This window comes from Orcinus orca, chromosome 17, assembly GCF_937001465.1.
Source record: "Orcinus orca chromosome 17, mOrcOrc1.1, whole genome shotgun sequence".
NCBI lineage: Eukaryota > Metazoa > Chordata > Mammalia > Artiodactyla > Delphinidae > Orcinus > Orcinus orca.
This window is the reverse complement of record NC_064575.1, coordinates 46,372,178-46,394,906: the sequence shown is the minus strand read 5'-3', so window position 1 is coordinate 46,394,906 and position 22,729 is coordinate 46,372,178. Positions and strand designations below refer to the sequence as shown.

General features: G+C 38.9%; 1 protein-coding gene across 6 annotated transcripts in view; it reads right to left on the bottom strand.

Moving 5' to 3' along the window:
• The window catches only part of ESRP1 (epithelial splicing regulatory protein 1), a 57,383-nt gene that overhangs the window by 8,170 nt on the left and 26,484 nt on the right, over positions 1-22,729 (bottom strand). For 2 of the 6 annotated variants that reach the window (XM_012534996.2, XM_033438280.2), the window contains 3 exons: positions 22,091-22,289; positions 18,823-18,991; positions 2,128-2,278 (listed from right to left, as the gene is read on the bottom strand). In XM_012534996.2, the coding sequence (XP_012390450.1) occupies positions 2,128-2,278; positions 18,823-18,991; positions 22,091-22,289 (519 nt within the window). The remainder of the gene's footprint in view (positions 1-2,127; positions 2,279-18,822; positions 18,992-22,090; positions 22,290-22,729) is intronic. The other 4 variants (XM_033438279.1, XM_004275379.3, XM_004275377.4 and 1 more) reach the window with 3 other exon arrangements.

Below are 22,729 nucleotides of genomic sequence, written 5' to 3'. Positions count from 1 at the left end.
GCAGTAGAAAATATCAGCTTTTATGTAAGCGTGATATGAAATCAGGTTATACACAGAAGATTTTGAAAGTATGCATTGTGACTACCTTAAAGCTCAAACTACTGAAGAATAATATGATATACTGAATTAGATAATTCAGGTTCCTAAGTAATCCTACTTTATTGATCCAGTTCATAAATTCCAAGCACTTCAGAAATGAAGGCAAATGCCTTGAGACAAAATAATTTCACAGAATCTTTGTGCTTCTGATTATACTAGGTCTGCTCCAACCTTCAATGATTCCTTAGAAGCTACTAGGAGATAAAATAACTTCAGGGACTTCCCTGGCCATCTGGTGGTTAAGACTTCCAATGCAGGGTGTACGGGTTCGATCCCTGGTCGGGGAGCTAAGTTCCCACATGGCTCGCAGACGAAAAAGCAAAACATAAAACAGAAGCAATATTGTAACAAATTCAATAAAGACTTTAAAAATGGTCCACATCAAAAAAATCTTTTAAAGAAGTAAATAAAATTTTTAAATAAAATAACTTCAGTCTGTAGCAGTTTATCTTAATTTTGAAGCATGTCAACCTTTTAGCCATAAATCTAGAAATAGCTGCTATTACGTGTTTGTGGTATAATAAATACCCACAAAAGCCAGCCATGGCACTCTTCATAGTAAGAGCAATTTTGCTTACTCTCATAATCAATATATGTGTACGACCACTTAATTCTATTCAGTGTGAATGTAATAAAAGTTAATTAGTCAAAACAAAAGAAATTAATTCAACTGACTACTAAAACCTGAAACTTTGCTTATACTTTCTAGAACTGGAAAACCATGGGAGAAAACACAAAACTCAAATGTATTCTCCATGAGATTAAATAATCTTTTCAATAGCCTTCAGTAAAATTCTCTACTCTTTTCATAATCTAGTGAATCAGATACGAAGTTCGGAAAGTAACATTTTTATTCCAACAGGCAGCATCATTGTTTAGGGAAGAAGTAAAGTATCTACTGATCTCTGAAAAATAGCTTACTTCTGGAAAGAATGTGCTAGGCCAAGCAGTAACAAAAGATAACTTTTGTCCACCTTCATTCAGTCTTCACTATCAGACACAGCTTTTCTTCATTTGTCAAAAAATATTCCATCATGGTAACTTGGTAGGTTCGGGGCATCCCCACTGACATCATTTTAGCTGAGCTCCACAATCCTCCATGATTCATGGATACCAAGAGCTTGTAAACCTGTTCTAAGAGTGAAATGGCACCTGCAGGCACAGCCCTTATCATGCTGTACTGTAAATGCTCAAGGGCTATTTTAGGATTTGATGATTAGGCCTACAAGTGCTTCTCAATTCTGAAGACTCAAGCACAACTCAGCTCCAGGAGGAAAGACCATTTTTGCTTTTAGTGCAATTAAAAGGCTGCAAGATACTGATTTTCAGACGTTGCAGGAAAGGAAGGAGTTCGGGTTCTAACCATGTGATTTAAGGAAGGAAAGGTGTCCGCTCAGGTGAGATGACAATGAGAAGATTTTGCTTGCTGTTAAGGAGCTCTTACCAAGCTGTTCTTAAGTCAAAGAACAGCTGATGGACACAGACAGTCGTAGAAAAACTGACAAGAGTAAATATCAGTTTCACAAGAATTAATACATCATAAAAGACTCACTGAATATCTTATAGCTCATTTTAAGGAGTTACCATCTAAAGATTCACTGAGTCACCCTCATTTTTCCAGATTAGGCAGAGAGGCCTCGGACTACTTTTTAAATACTCCAATTCCACGTCTGAGGAAAATTCCTTCTTAGCCAATCTTACTATAGATGGAAACACCCACATCACTGTGTGCCCTAAAGAGCTTTCTCAAAGCAGCCCAATTGGAAAAAAAAAAAAGCATCAATAGATTAAGCTGAAGTAATTAAAACAGCATGGAAAAGCCCCAATCCTATTAAAGGGATGAGTTTGAAGTTAGCACTCAGACAACTAGTCCCCCTGACTTTGACTCTGGTTCTTCATAAAGAAAATCTATTTATTAACACGTACACACGAGTTTCAGAGAATTTGCTTCTTTCCTGGCTGCATTCTTTAGGCACATCAACTTAAGTAATAAGGGCACTGAGTATTTTTCTTCTTCAAGGTACTGACCTGGTAACCTTGGAAGAAGTTAAGAATTTCCTTAACTCCAGTATTGTAGGCCAGGCCCTGCATTCTGACCACCGTGCCAGGCTGTGGAGGGACACCGCTAAGATTAGCAGCTGTAGGGAAGTAGCCAAGACTATTGGGCGAACCTGGGGGGCTAAAGGGAGAGAAAGCACAGTGAACCAATAGAAATAGACAATGTCTAATATTTACTCTAAAAACATTAGTTACTTAAGGAAACAGACTTTCTCAAGGTGATCTTTCTTAGAATTCTTAGAATTATCTCTCCCAAGACAAGTACACCATAGCTATTCTGTCCCACAGCTCCACAAAAGCCGAAAGTTGAAAGATAGAAGGGTTAATGCAGAGTTAAATACAGGGTTTCCCCAAAGATCCAGTTCTGTCTGAGAGTCCTAAATGAAGGAAGGAGAGAAGGAAACTTCTGCAGCCACTCAACCACAAAGCACCGCTTCCAAAGCCGAGCTCATTGATGATTAACTGGCTAGTTATCAAGAATACTAAGGCATGAAAAGGCATGAACGCAAAGGAATAATAGAAACCATAGCCACAGAGACCAAAAAGTATACAAAATGATTGCTCCAAAGAATAGACTGTTTTACTCCTATACACAAATGTACAACACAGTAAGTAGAGCATAATACGACAGCAAAGTACTATAGCACCCATGAGTTATTGTTTCCAACCTGACTGAAAAAAAAATGTGTGGGGGGTGGAAAGGAACAAGTAAATTGGAAGGGATGCATAACAAACTACATCAACCACCATTAACACGAGGGGAAATTGATGATGGGTCCTCTTTGTGTATCTGCGGCAATTACCTCCAAGGAACAAAAGCCACATGAATACCTAATCATTCTTCTTCTTTTTTTAAAAAATGTTTATTTATTTATTTGGCCACACTGGGTCTTAGTTGTGGCACTCAGGATCTTCGTTGCCACGTGCAGGATCTTTAGTTGTGGTAGGGGGGACCTAGTTCCCTGACCAGGGATCGAACCTGGGCCCCCTGCATTGGGAGCACAGACTCTTGCGGGCCTCTCACTATTGTGGTCTCTCCTGTTGCGGAGCACAGGCTCCGGACGCACAGGCTCAGCGGCCATGGCTCACAGGCCCAGCCGCTCCGCGGCACGTGGGATCTTCCCGGACCGGGGCATGAACCCGTGTCCCCTGCATCGGCAGGCGGACTCTCAACCACTGCGCCACCAGGGAAGCCCGGGAGCACAGAGTCTTAACCACTGGACCACCAGGGAAATCCCCCTAAGCACTCTTTATGTGGCAACTCAACTAATTACTGTATTATGAAATTAGTTTCACCCTGTCCCTTACCCAATCTGTTTGCCACCAGTTAGTTGCTAGATACCCATATTTAAAAATATGGGCTTCCCTGGTGGCGCAGTGGTTGAGAGTCCGCCTGCCGATGCAGGGGGACTGTACAGGTTCGTGCCCCTGTCCGGGAAGATCCCACGTGCTGCGGAGCAGCTGGGCCCATGAGCCATGGTTGCTGAGCCTGTGCGTCCGGAGCCTGTGCTCCACAACAGGAGAGGCCACAACAGTGAGAGGCCCGCATACCGCAAAAAAAAAAAAAAAAAAAAAAAAAAATATATATATATATATATATATATACACACATACACACACACACACACACACACACACAGGGAAAAAAATTTTTTTAAGTAGTCATTAGCTTAAAGAGCAATAAAGACCCACAGCTTTAGATTATTAACTCTTATAAATCATTCTAAGTAAGTAATTATCCCATTTCAAAGACAAGTAAACACATAATGGAAGGGACTAAAAATCTTTGAGATTATCTATCCTACATAATCCTAACTGATGGGTTAATAGGAATGATACCAGATGGTGAATCCAGTCCCAGACTCCATTTTATGCAAATTTTTTTTTTTTTTTTTTTTTTTTTTGCGGTACGTGGGCCTCTGTTGTGGCCTCTCCCGTTGTGGAGCACAGGCTTCGGACGCGCAGGCCCAGCGACCATGGCTCACGGGCCCAGCCGCTCCACAGCATGTGGGATCTTCCCGGACTGGGGCATGAACCCGTGTCCCCTGCATCGGCAGGCGGACTCTCAACCACTGCGCCACCAGGGAGGCCCCTCAGACTCCATTTTAGTAGCACAGTAACCTTGAGCAAGTCACTTTATGTCTCTGAATTCCAATTTTATCATTTGTTAAATGGGGATTACACTTCCTAGTTTCACATAATTGTTCTTCAGCTTCAATGATTTAACATATCAAATTACTCCACAAACCATAAAATACAGTAATTTCTTGTTCTATTATTATTCTCACTCTTGCTATTTCCATAATCATTCTTCCATTTCATTTCTAAAATATGGGAGCCTGAAAAAATATTACTTGACATCAAGCTGCCCATAACTTAAGTCTCTAAAACAGTGATTCTCAACTTGTCTGCATATTAGAGTCACTTAGTGAGATTTTTACAACTCTCCGAGGAGAGTCTCTTTAGAGATCAAGAGTCAATCTGTGTGTAACTGTCAGAGCAAAGAGAGGGAATGCTGAACTTTAGGCCTGAGAAGGACTTTAGCCATCATTTAGCCACACCTCCTCATTTTTACAGAGATGGAAATGGAAACTAAGAGTTAAATAATTTCCCAAAGGTCACACAACCAGTTAGCTCTTCACAAAACTGAAGAACTACCCAAATTTCTCAACTTCTAGTTCAGTATCTCCCTATACAAGCACCATTCATTCAAAAACCATATTTGCTCATGTCAAATGCCTGATAGATACTAACACTAATACTCAAAGACTATCAAGACTTCTGTGTATTTTGCTGAGTTACTCAGACTTTCCACACTGGATATGAAAATCAGATCATTTCCATAGTATACAACTTACTTCTATGACTCTGACCTGGCATATTCTATGCCTCTGGTTAAAGATCTCTTATAAATTAAATCTAGGTATCTCGTATTGGGTTGGCCAAAGAGTTCACTTGGTTTTTTCCGTAAGATGGCCCTAGTAGCACTTAGTTGTCTTAACTTCATTTGAAACAATTTTGTTAGATTGCATTGTGACAGCTGTCATATCAGCATGCGTAAAAAAAAAAACTTATCAAAATTGGTGATTTTTGTGTACCTATTTTAATATTGAAGATGGGAGAAAAAAAGCAACATTTCCGGCATATTATGCTTTCTTATTTCAAGAAAGGTAAAACGCAACCGAAATGCAAAAAATGATTTGTGCAGTGTATGGAGAAGGTGCTGTGACTGATCAAATGCGTCAAAAGTGGTTTGTGAAGTTTCGTGCTGGAGATTTCGAGCTGGGTGATGCTCCAAGGTCGGGTAAGACCAGTTGAAGTTGATAGTGATCAAATCGAGACATTAATGGAGAACAATCAATGTTACACCATGCAGGAGACAGCCGACATACTCAAAATATCCAAATCAACTGCTGAAAATCATTTGCACCAGCTTGGTTATGTTAATTGCTTTAATGTTTGGGTTCCACATTAAGTTAAGCGATAAAAATTTTCTTGACCATATTTGTGCATGCAATTCTCTACTGAAACATAACGAAAACGTTCCTTTTTTTTTTTTTTTTTTTTGCGGTACGCAGGCCTCTCACTGCTCTGGCCTCTCCCGCCGCGGAGAACAGGCTCCGGACGCGCAGGCTCAGCGGCCATGGCTCACGGGCCCAGCCGCTCCGCGGCATGTGGGATCTTCCCGGACCGGGGCACGAACCCGTGTCCCCTGCATCGGCAGGCGGACTCTCAACCACTGCGCCACCAGGGAAGCCCGAAAACGTTCCATTTTTAAAACAAATTTGTGACAGGTGATAAAAAGTGGATACTGTACAGTAATGTGGAATGGAAGCGATCGTGGGGCAAGTGAAATGAACCACCACCAACCACACCAAAGGCCAGTCTTCAACCAAAGAAGGTGATGTGTGTATATGGTGGGATTGGAATGGAGTCCTCTATTATGAGCTCCTTCCGGAAGACCAAATGATTAATTCCAATAAGTACTGCTCCCAATTAGACCAACTGAAAGCAGCACCCAACGAAAAGTGTCCAGAATTAGTCAACAGAAAATGCATAATCTTTCATCAGGATAACACAAGACCGCATGTTTCTTTGATGACCAGGCAAAAATTGTTACAGCTTGGCTGGAAGGCTCTGATTCATCTGCTGTATTCACCAGACATTGCACCTTCAGATTTCCATTTATTTCAGTCTTTACAAAACTCTCTTAATGGAAAGAATTTCAATTCCCTGGAAGACTGTAAAAGGCACCCGGAACAGTTCTTTGCTCAAAAAGATAAAAACTTTTGGGAAGATGGAATTATGAAGTTGCCTGAAAAATGGCAGAAGGTAGTGGAACAAAATGGTGAATACGTTGTTCAATAAAGGTCTTGGTGAAAATGAAAAATATGTCTTTTATTTTCACTTAAAAACCAAAGGAACTTTTTGGCCAACCCAACACCTTCAAAATACAACCAAGATAAAATAAAAGTTACCTAACTAGAAATTTAAGGCTATAAATGACAATTATGTTCAGCATCTGTAGGGTAGCACCTATTCCAATGAAGCCAAAACACAATACAATTGGGATTCACATCTTTATTCTTTGCACTAGGATTATCTGCTGTAGACAAGATATCTTAAGAAAACTTAAATAATCTGTATCTACCTGACAGGGCATGAGAATAAGAATTTTCTCTCAACCTAAATTCCAGGTCTTTCAGATTACTGAAATAAAAAACAGCAAGAAATAAAGTAACTTATGGAATAAAAATGGTAGTATAGAGAGAAGGCAAACTTATACGTAGAAAATCGAATACAGTTTGCTGAATTATTACTAGAATAAGCCAGTTTGGTAAGGTTAAAAGATATAAGATCAATGCACAAAATTAATTAACTACATTTTTATACACTACAATGAACAATCAAAAACGGAAATTAGGAAATCAATTCCATTCACAATAGCATCAAAAAGAACAAAATATTTAGGAAAAAAATTTGACAAAGGAAGAGCAAGACTTGTACACTAAAAACTATGAAACACTGTTAGAAAATAAAAGATCTAAATAAATGGAAAGACAGCCCATGTTCATAAACAGAAGATTTAATTTTGTTAGAATGGCAATACTATCTCTAAATTGTACAGATTCGATGCAATAGCTATCAAAATTCCAACTGGCTTTTTTGCAGAAAATGACAAAACTGAAGCTAAAACATATATGGAAATACAAATGACCCAGAATAGCCAAACTTTCTTAAAAAAGAACAAAGTAGGAAGACTTACATTTCCTAAATGCAAAACTTACTCTAAAGCTACAGTAATCAAGATGGTGTGGTACTCCCATAAGGGTAGGCAATGATCAATAGAATAGAATTTGAGAGGTGAGAAATAAACCCTTACATTTATGGTCAATTGATTTTTTTTTTTTTTTGGCGACGCTGCACAGCCCATGTGATCCCAGTTCCCCGACCAGGGATCAAACTCAGGCCCGTGGCAGTGAAAACGTGGTGTCCCAATCACTGGACAGCCAGGGAATTCCCTGGTCAATTGATTTCTGATGAGGGTTCCAGGACAATTTGATGAGGAAAGAAGCCTTTTCGGTAAATGTTGCTGGAACAATGAAATGTCCACATGCAAAAGGATGAATTTAGACCTCTACCTCACTCCATATAAAAAATTAATTCAAAATGATAATATACCTAAGTGTAAGAGCTAACACTACACAGCTCTTAAGAGAATATGTAGTGGGCTTCCCTGGTGGCGCAGTGGTTGAGAGTCCGCCTGCCGATGCAGGGAACACGGGTTCGTGCCCCGGTCTGGGAAAATCCCACGTGCCACGAAGCGGCTAGGCCCGTGAGCCATGGCCGCTGAGCCTGCGCGTCCAGAGCCTGTGCTCCGCAACGGGAGAGGCCACAACAGTGAGAGGCCCGCGTACCGCAAAAAAATAAAAAAAAAGAATATGTAGTAATACATTTTCATGACCTTGCATTACACCTGACAACAAAAGTATAAGTGAGAAAAGAAGAAATAGATAAGCTGGACTGCATCAAAACTTAAAACTTTTGTGCTTTAAAGGACTCCATCAAGAAAATGAAAAGACAACCCACAGACGGGGAGAAAATATTTGTAAGTCATGTAAGCTCTCCTACCTAGAATATATACAGAAATGTTACAACTAAAAAACAGTAAGAAAAATAACTCAATTTAAAAAAGTGCAGGGACTTTCCTGGTGGTCCAATGGCTAAAACTCTGCTCTCCCAATGCAGGGGGTCCAGGTTCAATCCCTGGTCAGGGAACTAGATCCCACATGCTGCAACTAAGAGTTCACATGTCGGACTTCCCTGGTGGTGCCGTGGTTAAGGATCCGCCTGCCAATGCAGGGGACACGGGTTTGAGCGCTGGTCCGGGAAGATCCCACATGCCGCGGAGCAACTAAGCCCGTGCATCATAACTACTGAGCCTGCGCTCTAAAGCCCGCGAGCCACAACTACTGGGCCTGCGTGCCATAACTACTGAAGCCCGTGCGCCTACAGCCTGTGCTCTGCAAAAAGAAAAACCACCACAATGAGAAGCCTGCGCACCCCAACAAGGAGTGGCCCCCGCTCGCTACAACTAGAGAAAGCCCGCATGTAGCAATGAAGACCCAATGCCACCAAAAAAAAAAGCCAGTCACAGAAGACCACATATGGTATGATTCCATTTATATGAAATATCTGAACAAGCAAATCCATAGAAACAGAAAATAGATTGATAGTTATTTAGGGATGGGGGAGGGGCAAGTAAAGTGGGTAGAAAGGAAGTGAACAGGAGTTTCTACTAATGGACACCAGGTTTCCTTTGGGGGTAATGGGTTACTCTAAAATTAGATTGTTACATTATCTAAAAATTAGTTTACACAATTGTTCTAAAATTAGCCGCGCAATTCTGTAAATACACTAAAAACCACTGAATTGTATACTTAAAATAGGTTAATTTTATGATATGTAAACTACCTTAATAAAGCTGTTTTTAGGACTTCCCTGGTGGTGCAGTGGTTAGGAATCCTCCTGTCAATGCAGAGGACATGGGTTCGAGCCCTGGTCCAGGAAGATCCCACATGCTGCGGAGCAACTAAGCCCATGCACCACAACTACTGAGCCTGTGCTCTAGAGCCCAGGAGCTACAGCTACTGAGCCCACACACCACAACTACTGAAGCCCACATGCCTAGAGCCCGTGCTCCACAACAAGAGAAGCCACCGCAATGAGAAGCTTGTGCACAGCAACAAAGAGTAGCCCCTGCTCACCGCAACTAGAGAAAGCCCGTGTGCAGCAACGAAGACACAATGCAGCAAAAAAATAAATAAATTTATTTATTAAAAAAATAAGTAAATAAATTAACTTTTCAACTAATCCAATTCAGTTAAGTACAATTTACAGTCAATGTTTGAGATATTTAATGCTTTCCATGGAAAGTTACTCAGTTATCAGAAAATCTTAGCCTTTTTCAAATCCCATGTAATTTAAGGAATGGTAGGGAGTGCTGTATGTTATAAGGGAAACAATTTTAAACAAAAGAATAGCTTCAAAGTATAAAGTATAAATGGATTAGGCCATCACCACAGAATAAATGGATTATGCCATCACCACAGAATAAGGATAACGTAAAAATTATGTGCATTTGCTGGTGGTTTAGAGAAAGACGAGGAATTTTTTAACCACACCCTAAATAACGGCAAAAAGAGAGCTGTCCATCAAAACAAGACTATGCCAGTAGCTCATCCTAACATTCATTTTAAGTCATTGTTTTGGGTTTTTACCTCCATTTTATCTTTACTTAGGTTTCAGATTCTCACGTGTCAGTATTTATCAGTCTCAGGTGTACATGGTAACAATAATGTAACTGCTACTCAAAAGCGACAGAGGATCAAAAATTGATAAAACTACAAAGGAACCCAACGGGTTAGGGGCCGAATGAGTGAGTCAATGTAACCCTGAACTCCGAGGTCCTACAGTGCATGGAGGGACTGTACCGCATCACATAAACTAACAAGGAGACTGCACTTGAGCTGGGTAAGAAACCCTGTTGGAGTTGCCTGGATGGGCAAAGAACTGAAGGGAGATGAGAGGAAATGAAGGGAAAAAGTAAATAGCACAAGAGGGGTCTCCCCAAAGGTTTATATTCAGAAAACTGCTAGAGCATCACAGTTATGAAGACATTACTGCTGAGACTCATTCAGCAAGTCACACTGAGATTGCATTAAGAAATTACTGAGGACTTCCCTGGTGGCGCAGTGGTTAAAAATCCGCCTGCCATTGCAGGGGACACGGGTTTGATCCCTGGTTCGGGAAGATCCCACATGCTGCAGAGCAACTAAGCCCGTGCGCCACAACTACTGAGCCCACGCACCACAACTACTGAAGCCTGCATGCCTAGAGCCCGTGCTCTGCAACTAAGAGAAGCCACTGCAATGAGAAGCCCACGCACAGCAACGAAGAGTAGCCCCCCTCACCACGGCTAGATAAAGCCTGCGTGCAGCAACGAAGACCCAATGCAGCCAAAAATAAAAAAAATATTATTAAAAAAAAAAGAAAAAGAAACTACTGAATGAACACACCAGTGACTACATTATAAAGTTGATGAAGATTTCTTCCATGGCAGTACTCCATGTTCTCTCTACGTATTTGGGTAAAAACTTTCAAACCCAATGTAGAGAAAAACTATATTTCCCTGAGAATTAATGACTTTCTTTCCTTTGAAATTATGAGTTTTGTAATTCAAGTTTCCTCCTGCTCAGAGCCTATGATTGTTATGCCAATATTAATTTAATTGCCTAAGATTCTGTTGTCAGACTATCAAATATTTCTTCCTATCTTATATTTTTTCAAATCCTAATTTATATAATCTAATTTTATAATATCCTATGTATCCTAATAACTCATAGAAAATTCTTTGTAGAGCAGGGAAAGATATGAAAATACTGAAGGCCAGGGTGTCTAACAACACAATATATACTCTATCGGAAACAATTCTCATAACACCCTTTCATCTAATAATTACAAATTACTAAACACTGGTAACACTGATGTTATCAGGTAGCATTCCAAAATAGAAGTAGTCATAGCACGATAATATTCATATTTTGAGGACCTGCCATATTTCTCTAGAGGAGAGAGAATCAAAGCATTATCTGTCCTATTAGAAAAAGAGGTTAAGGGAAAAGAATAGAAGACTATATTCTCTCCTCTGGATGAGAGGACATTAACATAGAGAACTAAAACACATTAATTAAAAAAACACATAAAAAACATAGAAAATTAAAACACATAAAACACAGTTACATAGAAAACATGCCGAGAAGTCTTGCAAAAAGAAATCTGGTTTCTACTTCTTGCAAAATTACTGCCCCGAGCCTTTGTATTAAGGTTATTAACACCCCTAGTGTTACAAAGACCATATATTTTTGGAAAGTGACTGGAGAAACAATGTTTTAATCCTAGCAAGTGCAAAAGATGGAGTCACTTTTCACGTAGGAAATCTCTGAACTAACTTGTTCATCTGAAATGAACCATCTCAAGAAGGATGACTTTTCAACATTCTTTTTGAGTTTAATACTGAGGCAGAAGGACGGATGATCACATCTGGATTCTCAATTTCTGTTAGCTCTTCCTAAAGGCTGTACAAGCTGCTCTGTGCATGTGCATCTACCCCTTGGAGAAAGTTTAAGTAACCAACAAATATAAAACACTTTGGAAGGAATAAAGAAATCTTCTAAGAATCTATTTCACTGAAATCGTAAGCAAATTTAGGTACTGTCAAAATAGTTTGGTAACTAAACTTAACTTACCTTAATTATGTCAAAGATTACCAAAAACAAACAAAAAACCCCCCTACTACAGTTATCATAATATGCTCCAAATACATAGTAAAGTTACAGACTGCTTACTCAAAACAAGAATTGCCCTCACAAGTAGAAATTATTTTATAAGTAATCTTTTTGCTTGATTTAAAGTATAAAATGATAACAACGGATCTTCTTACATGCTTAGAAAACAGTGACATTTTTAAAAGTAATATTTTGATGGAAAATCTAGATGAAGAAGGAAGCAAAACACACTGTTAACCGTGGACATTTGTAACAGAAGTAACAGAAGACAAAATTTCCAGAGAGGCACATTTACAGAAGTTATTATTTTGTGAACTATTTTGGCGTTCTGTTTTTTAAATGAGCTTTTGTCTTGTTTTGGAATAGGAATAGCATACAACATTGAAAGGTACAAATACAGAGCCAGCAGTATGACTCCATCACACCCCTCCCCCTCCAGATCAGAACCTCTCCAGAAGCAATCCCATTCTAGCTTCGTGGTTACTATGATTTGATTATTTTGAACTTAAATGGAAAATGTTTGCTAATAAAGCCATTTTGCTTTTGGTTTAAAAAAAGGCAGCTTAGGGACTTCCCTGGTGGCACAGTGGTTAAGAATCTGCCTGCCAATGCAGGGGACACGGCTTCCAGCCCTGGTCCGGGAAGATCCCACATGCCACGGAGCAACTAAGCCCATGCGCCACAACTAATGAGCCTGCGCTTTAGAGCCTGTGAGCCACAACTACTGAGCCCACGCTCTAGAGCCAGCAAGCCACAACTACTGAAGCCCGTGAGCCTAGAGCCCAAGCTCCACAAGAGAAGACACCGCAATGAGGAGCCCGCACACCACAACAAAGAGTAGCCCCTGTGCAGAAACAAAGACCCAAAGCAGCCGAAAGAAAAAGAAAAACAAGGCGGCTTAAAAGACCACATAACACACAGTGAAGAAAATCAAAAGTCATTACTCTATATTATTAGATAAAATTCATAGACAAATGTCAATTTTTCCTTTTAGCCTACTTCAAGGTAATGTCTTAAAGATATACCAAGGAAATGCTTAAATAGGGCAATGGAGGCAAAATAGGTTTATCAACATTGACACATGTGTTTTAGTTAAGTTCTGCTTTAACTAAAGTCATTAATGCTTAAGAATAAGGTGCTTAATTTAAAGATATATTGGGCACATAAATAGCAACAAGTGAAAGAAATGATCTCTAGGTTTTTGTGCTTTAAAATGTTCTGCGGGTAAGGGTATAGCAGGGTACGCATGGAAACAGATGATACAAGATTGGAAATATTGATATTGTTGAAATTGGGTAATAGATGTTCTCCCAAATTATGTTAGTTTGAAAATTTCTGTAATAGATTCTTCTAAAGTTATGCTTGAAAATAACATGTATAATACCATCCCCATTTTGTAAGAAAAAAAAATCCATAGGGAAAAAAACCTTACACATTGAAATCAATCAAGTGTTTTGGGTAATGAAAATTTTTTTCCTTGAAATTCACTGCACTTGATAATTTTCTACAACGCTGAAAAGAATTTTAAGCATATTTTAAATTCCCTGAACTGCTCATCATATGAATAAGGTCTTTAGACTAACAAATGACTATTCCATGAAACTACACTGAATTCTCAGGGACTGATAGTATAGACTGAATTGCCCACAGCAGTTCCTGCTTACATCATTTAGCCATGTTATTCAAACTAAAAAAAACAAGTTGTTCCCACCAACAAAAATTATCTGGTGCTTCTCCGTTATAACAACATTGCCTGATATTGCATTAATATTGCATTGTTACAATGTTCTAGTATAATTTCACTGCATGCTGAGTTCCAGTTTGCATTTGTGGCACTAAATGTTTAAGTTATAAACAGAATTTTTTTAAAACAAGAACTTTTTCTTAGTCCTATCAGAAAGCTTTTGGGACTTCCCTGGTGGTCCAGTGGTAAAGAATCCGCCTTTCAATGCAGGGGATGCAAGTTTGATCCCTGGTCAGGGAACTAAGATCCCACATGTGGCGGGGCAGCTAAGCCCGCATGCCACAACTACTGGGCTCCCGCGCCTCAAAGAGAGAGCCTGCATGCCACAAACTACAGAGCCCATGTGCTCTGGAGCCTGTCCTGCAACGAAAGATCCCACATGCATCAAGGAAGACCCCACGTTCTGCAACTAAGATCTGATGCAGCCAAAAATAAATAAATAAAATATATACTAAAAAAAAGAAAGCTTTCAATGAGTAAATTAGAAAGTAAATTTAACTTTACATTTGGTTGTCAAATGTTACCACTGTGAGAAACTAGTTAAAGTGTATATGGGATGCCTCTGTACTGTTTGTTACAACCTTGTGAACCTATACTTAATAACAAAAGGAAACTGGAATAAGAAAGCCAAGTGTTCAAAATAGGAAATGCATGCATCTCTCAGAGGCTTGGTATTCTTTTTGGCTCAGGTGCAAAGAATTTCAGAATAGAATACAAGAACACCACACAACAAACCAAGCATTGCAGAATGCCTCAATATTACTAAATATACGTATTCATTGCTTGGGTAGAAAGAATGATTTTACAAGTAATGGTTATCTGAAAAAATAAAAGTCCCCTCCCACACCTCCCAAACCTTTCTCATGGGTATGCAAATAAAGCATCACTCATTAAAAAGGTCAAACATCCCTTGCCCTCTCTTTTGGTTCAAGGTGATATGTTATTATTTATAACATATAAAAGACATCAACATAAATGTCTTTTGTATATCCGTTGCCTCACCTACAAAAGGTGAGGCAACGGATATACAAAAGACATTTATGTTGATCCATCTTTCTTTAAATCACATGACATTTCTTTGAAGACTCAGCATGTTTCTTACGTGTGCTACAGCTTTGATGCAAAAGAGAATATTCTTTTCTAAGAAAAATGAGAGGTCAGAACAGAAAGTAGGACTTTATGTAATGGGAGAGACAAGGTGTGAAAACAGAGTTCTGAGTAATAAGCAGGGTGGGCATGAACAGATAGTCCCTTCTAATTCTTTTGTACCCTGGGCTAAGCTCTGGGATACTGGGTAACCGAAATCTTCTTCCAAGGGGTGAAAGGAAAAACCAATGTTCATAATCAGAAAATAGAACCACTTGCTTTAATTTCACTTGCTCTTCAAGATGCTGTTGTTACAGCCACACATTTAGACTGCTAAAAACTCATTTAACAATAAACAAAAAGAAAGCAATTCACTGGTTCACTGTTTTCTCCTTAAATGTTCCTCAAGTAACCCAAATCCTTATGATGAAATACCCATCATAGGTTCTATCTCCAAATATACCAAGTTAGAGGAAATAAAATAAGAACAAATGCCTGCTAGCTGAAGGAGCCCTTTGAAGTCACTGACTTTGCACAGGGATGAACTGTCAGCTACTCTACACCAGAAAGCGTCCATATTTTATTAACCCTAATATTCCCAGTATGTCGCACACAGAGGTACTAAATTATAGTTTGCCCAGATAAATTCAAAGTTAAAAACAGTAAAACCAGTTACTTTTTTTGAGGGGCATACTTTTAAAAGTCTGCAAAATGTTAGCATATTGATGTTTTAAAGTAATGAACATGTTGCATAATCTGAAGTCAAACGGACATATTTCATTTAAAAAGTGGATAACACACTTTAAATCAACTATACTCCAATAAATTTTTTTTTTTTTTTTTTGCGGTACTCTGGCCTCTCACTGCTGTGGCCTCTCCCGTTGCGGAGCACAGGCTCCGGAAGCGCAGGCTCAGCGGCCATGGCTCACGGGCCCAGCCGTTCCGCGTCACGCGGGATCTTCCCGGACCGGGGCACGAACCCGTGTCCCCTGCATCAGCAGGCGGACTCTCAACCACTGCGCCACCAGGGAAGCCCAATAAAAATTTTTTAAAAATTAAAAAAAAAAAAGTGGAGGGACAATATTGTGTAATAAACCATAATGGAAAAGAATATATAACTGAATCACTTTGCTGTACAGCAGAAATTAACACAATACTGTAAATCAATATACTTCAATGAAATATTTAAAAAAAATGGAGGGAATTTATTTTTTTTTGATTTAAAAAGAGACAAACTCCAGAGCTTCTGATTTAATATCTTGTTTTAGCCTAAGTATGCTATCTCACACTTTCCTACGTATCAGAGAATAGGCCAAAATATACTTAAACATTTACATCACAGAGCCTCAAATGCCTTACAGTCATGTGATGTTAGAAATTAATGGCTTTCTCCCAAAACTGTAAAATATTTTATCGTTTTTGGAATTTGCTTTTTAAATTATTACAGATTTTAAGTATGGTTAACAGCACATCCCCATGTTTGAACACTTTGTGTCAGTAATTTCACTAGAATTAGGGAAATGTAAATTGAAAGTGAACCATACTAGGAGTTATTTGGAAATATTAATTTAAATATAACATACATGACTTTTGATTTAAAAATCCCACTCCTGTGAAACTGTTCTACAGAAATAGAAGTATGTAAAGATCAATACGAGTTTGTTTAACAGAAAAATAAAATTAAATGTCTATAAAAATAAAGGAATTGTTAAATTATGATATATTTTCATTCTTGGGATATCATATGGAAGTTACAAGAGTGAGGTAAATATACAGATATTCCTTAGGGAAGAAGTCAATGACATACTGGCAAGTTAAAACAAACAAACAGACAAAACAAAACAGTGGGCAGTATGTTAGTACGCCACATTATTTACAAGCACACAGATACGTGTATGTTATCAAACTGATAGCAGTGGTTACTTTTGGACTTGGTGTTGTGTAGAATGGGAGTCTACTTTTACTCACTACTTCTATCCTCTTAGACTTAATAATAAGGACATTACAAACTTTAAAACCACTAGTAGAAAAAAAAAAAAACCACTAGTAGAAAAAAATTAACATATAAGCAGGGGCCCAAAATTACAGGAGCTATTAAGCCATAAATGTCAGTTCTGCTTGCCTTTGGGGCTTCAATTCAAGACTCAAGTTCCCATCTCACTATGATGGAAAACTCTTTCTAAGAGATTCCTTCTTTTAACAGTGTCCAGATAGCAAGGCAATGGTGGAATTGGATACTTTGCAAGTGTATTATAGGCACAAGAAATTGCACCAGGCATCCAGTGGCACAACGCATTCCACTCCTGACATTCGGATGGTGTCAGACAAGAAGACAGAGATCTTTCTTATAACCAGAGCCACTACCAGCAAGTGACTGTCACAGGGTCTAGAGAAGGTGACAGATTGGGATTGGGCTGGGTGTCTGACACAGTACTCAACCATGAACAATTAACAATTACTCATGCTTCTGAGACCTTTTTCAAGCTTTCAAAAGATGGCCAGCTGATGATTATCATGGCTTTCTCCCTATTCTTCTTCCCCAGGAGAATAAAGAACATTTTCAAAAAACAAAACAAAACAAACAAAAAGAATATTTTCAATAGCATTAATGAATGTTTTTAAAATTTCTAAAAAAATTAAACAAATTTAATTAATAGTGGCTACCAGCTTCACTGCTACCAAGATTCCAAAGTTCTTGCTCACTATTGGGAAACTGCAGATGGAGAGAGAATAAAATATACAGTGTGACAGGGAATCCCCTGGAGGTCTAGTGGTTAGGACCCCGCACCTCCACTGCAGGGAGCCTGGGTTCGATCCCTGGTCGGGGAAGTAAGATCCTGCAAGTCACGAAGCAAGGCCAAAAAAACAAATAAACAACAAAAAAAAACACACACAGAGATCAGATAGGTAAGTTCCAGGCCACTTATCAAAAACCTCACATACACATTGGTGGATGTACTCAAAACATTTATTTTAAATAGCTTGAGAAGGAAAAAACAAGGCCTGGTATACTTTAAAAAGTTTTTGAGCAATATTGCTTGTGCCAAAGTAAAATTTTATTTTAATAAAGTGAACTGGTTAGCAGCTAAACAAAGACTTTTTTTTTGGCTTTGCAGCATGTGGGATCTTCCCCAACCAGGGATGGAACCTGGGCCCCCTCCAGTGGAGGTGCGGAGTCCTAATCAACGGACCGCCAGGGAAGTCCAAACAAAGACTTTAAAAAAATTTTTTTTTTTTTTGAAAAGAAAATTGAGAACGAGAGGTTATTATATATACAAGTTAGAATCACAGGCAATCAGACCTGGGAGGGACTCCAAAAGCATGGCTGATCTCATCATTTTGTAACAACCAGAAAGGTCAAGTGAATTGCCTCAGGTAGAAGAACAGATGAGACCAAAACTCGGGTCTCCCAATTTCCAGACTGACAAATTTCTCTCCATTATATCCTGTTGCCTCCAAGAAATTGAGGACAACTAAAAATAATCAGATTTAAAATACGTTAATTCTAATAAAGTACTGAATAATCTCATTCTGGACTTGTTAGTAAAGATTTAGAGAGGAAAGAATACAAGCCCTATAAAATTTAAAACAACAGTTTTTATTTATTTTGGGTTGACATGAATTCATGGTACTTAAAAATATAATTGTCATCATCATGGATTTTCCCGTTTTGTAATTCATTCACATGATACTGCCACCCTATTAGAATGATTACTGTGCTACCCACTAACAACCCTAAAATAGAAGGAAAAATGGAAAGTTGTATACACACGTAACCTAAAATATCATGCTGTCAATAGATGGTTAAAAAATAAACATTTTGGTTTGTCTTGAAACAACCTTCTTGGTCAGAGATATGACCAGAAACCGTTGCCGGTCATGCTAACCTTCAACGTGGCAGACAACATTCTTTTGTGAACTCAGGCAGCGGCTATTAAAGGAGTCCTTTGTTTCTGTCCCTCATTTCTACTTCCATCAGAGCCTTACCTGGGATAGTATGCTGTGTAGTTCATGAAGAGCTGGGTGCCTGCTGGGTAGTATGCTGTGGAGGGCTGCAGTGCTCGTGGATTCAAGAGCACAGAGGGCTGATAAATGGCAGCTTCAGGAGGAATAACTGCTGCAGGAGCTGGAAATGTGTAGGAGGGAGGAGACAGGCCTAAATAAGCAAAGAGAGAGACCTTGAGATATATTTGTAGTAGTTGACACATCTGCTAGCACTAAAGCTACAAGGTCGCTGTTCCATATATACATTCGAACGAAAGAGACCAGTTCTGTATACCATCCCAAGCATCTTCCGTTTGGTTATATAGATAACACCTAGAAGCAATCTCAAATCTCACACACTCCGTCAACCTAAAGAACGGTTCTTATCCTAAAATTTGGAAAAACCAGTATCAAGTGGACTTTCAAGTCTTCGCAACCATTTCATGACACATGATTTTTTTTTCCCCACTCCTAAGTGCCAGTTACCACAAAGTAACTCTCTGAGGAAAGAAACATGGGACAGATTGACATTTAGTGTAACTTCAAACCAAAAGCTGGGTTTTCCCCCCTTTGAGCACTAGGCTGCTAGTTCATATTGTTATCTACTCTATAGGACAACATGAAGACAGTTATGACAAAACACTATTCACCAGGACCATGTATTATGCCAAAGCATAGACTGTACCAGAGTAAACTGACCCAAAAGGAGTAGATTAACTCTGGATCATGTACACTTCAAGGCAACCCGGAAGATGGGTTTTTGACGCTAATCTACATCTTCAGACCAGTCTAAAAAATAAAAAAATCCAATCTGGGAGATAACCCTGAAGACATATATGTGCAAGTCTTCCTGAGAGTCAGTTGATTCAGATTAAATAGAAAGTAGAAAGGATGGAATTCCTTTGTCTTCTGGTTGTGCAACATCTTCAAGGCCCAGTAACTCACTTAAGTCAGACCACTTGCTGGTCACTAGCTTTAATGTGTAGGATGAACACAACTCTCCAAGCCATCTGCACCCAACAGAAGAGATAACTGAGAGGTTGACTGAATTTGGAATTCCTGACTTAATTTTCAAACCTAGAACCACCTAATAGATGTTGCAAATAGCTGAAGCCCACTGGATAATTTTCACAGGAAAATCTCTACTGTCTTTTGCTCTTCTTACGAGCTTCTATATGTCTATGGAGATGAGTGAGTCAGCTGAATATGGGTACATAAACCCAAGACCTGGGAATTCCCTGGTGGCCTGGTGGTTAGGATTCCAGGGCTTTCACTGCTATGGCCCAGGTTCAACGCCTGTCAGGGAACTGAGGTCCTGAAAGCTGTGCGGCATGGCCAAAAAACCCCCAAAACAGACAAATAAACAAAAAACCCAAGACCAACATATTGATTTCATATTCAATTTTTGGGTACCTCCTTCATACCCATCAAAAATTGCTACATGGTAGATACCTAATGTAGATAATTTTAAAATTATGATCCCTGGCCTAAAAGAGTCCACAAAAAGGACAAACAGAACAAACCGAGACACCTAAGTCAAAGAGATTGTCACCTAAAGCGAGTTGGCAGGAAAAAAAAAGTCCAGTAGAACAAGCATATTAGCATGTATAAATTAGAATTCTGATTTTTTAATGAGTGAACTCTTCCACTAAATTGACAAATGGCCAAATTTTAAATAAAATTTTTAGAAAGTATTAAAAGATATGGAAAGATATTTTACGTAAAAATGCATTTAGATTTAAAAAAAAATTTTTTTTTTTTTTGGCCGCGCGTGTGCAGCATGCGGGATCTTACTTCCCCAAAGAGGGACTGAAACCGTGGCCCCTGCAGTGGAAGTGCAGAGTCTTAACCACTGGACTGCCAGGGAAATTATTACTATTTTAGGGCTTGTGAGGGGGAAAAGGGAAGAAGTAAAAATCTTACGAAGTCTGTAATGACGACTTTTCCACCAGGAAGAGAGGAGTGAAAGGATATCACAGCAAAAGAATTTGGGTTATACATGATGGAGAAATTCCCTTATCTCATAATGCTTGACAGATTATCAGTACGGGAAATTGTAAAAGTTACTGATATTATCAGTGGTTTATGGACAGGAAACCTCCAACTAAGATTACATTAAGATATCCACTTAAGCCCAATCATGAATTTTTAAACCTTGATACTCATTAATGATCAACTCTTAGATATCCACCAATAGCAAGCAGCAGATAAATGGAACATTAGCAGTTAGGCATTCCAAGGGAAATAAAGGATTAAGCCCTACCGAATGTCCTAGGAATACTACTTTATCAAATAGGTTTATTGGTGTAGATCCCCCTTTACTAGAAAGTGATGTCTTAACGCTCCCCACTTTATTGGAATCAAGCACATAATCCAGTTTACTTTCTCGGTTATCTTTGGACTGTATTCCAAGTGCTACTTTCTTTAAACATACCCAGCATGCTTCCTAACAAGGTATGTCTTACTCAAAAGTGAAAACTTGGTCAGAAAATTCAAGTTTTAAACATCAGATCCCCAAATGTTCCTTAGTCACAAACCAAAACTTGGTCTCCCGACTAAAGGGCTTATTCCTCTCAAATAGGATTCCAGATGGCGTGCACCCAGGTGCCAATGAGCAACAGAATGGCTTGATATTAAGCACTGATCCTGCGATCCAATGGTAACTTTGGCTAATTTATTTACGCATTTGTTTTTTTTTTTTTTTTTTTTTTTTTAACTAACTTGCTCATTCCAGATATCCTGGAGAGCAAGAGGGATGCTCTTCAGGTTATCCTTCCCCCAAAATACTTACTGCTCAAAAAAATTAAAAATGCAAAATGGGCATCAACTCACCCTTCTTTAAAAACACAAAACAAAAAAGCTTAATGTGTTGCAGGAAAAAAAAAAGGATCTGTCCATACTTATTTTACCTTTAAATGTTATGTATTCAATTAATATGTAATATTTATTACGTATTAAAATATCTACATAGCCAGGTTGTCTCCCAGAGTCAGTGCTTATCTTGAGCACACTAAGCTTCAGAAATCAAGTGCTTATCACTGGAAAAGCAAGAATATAATTTGAAAGGAGGTATTTGTAGAATCTCTAATTATGGGTGTCCACAACCAAGGTCTTAAATGATTACCAGATACTACCGATTTCAGATGGGAAAGACTTATGTAACCACCTCACCTGCCTTAGAAAGAACCAGGGGCACAGAAAGTTATGAAAGCAGCTTAAGCACCTACCAGCATATAGCGTAGAATAGCGCCAAGACCCAAGAAAAACTTACATGGTAACTTACATGGCGGTGGGGATAAGCCATTTCGATTTAAAGTGCCCCCCATTAACACAAAGTTCATCTCCTCAGCTGAACACTGAAAGACTTCAACATATCTGTCCTTCATGGTTTTTTTATGACACTTCTGTGCAGCCATAAATGCTCTGTCCGCAGACTTCATCTGGATAAAGGCATCTCCTGATGGGCGTCCCTGAGCACGTGGGGGAAGAATAAAAACAAAAGGAGACTGTCTCCTTCAACAAGGAAGTGGTTGCTTACAAAACATGCACAGTGACAATCACCCATAGTACAGACATTTTAGCCATAACATCTGGGTGACAGTATGATCTACTGAAATCAGACTTATGTTTCATCACCTGATCAACAGAATTGCCCACAAAACCTTGAAGAAATAGTTTTGAGAGCTCATAGCTGAATGTGATCCTTTTTGATTTTTATCGATTAGAATTAGATTTATGGACTTTTGAAAACGTCTCCTTGTGACTGCAGTTTCAAAGTAGAGGCTTGTATACTGGGTTTTTCCTTTCTGAAAAGTCCGATTAAATCTTACTCAATTGAGAAAAGCTAGTAACAGAACCAGTATTAGAGCTTTATGCATCCTCCTACATGAAACTGAACAAACCACTGCTC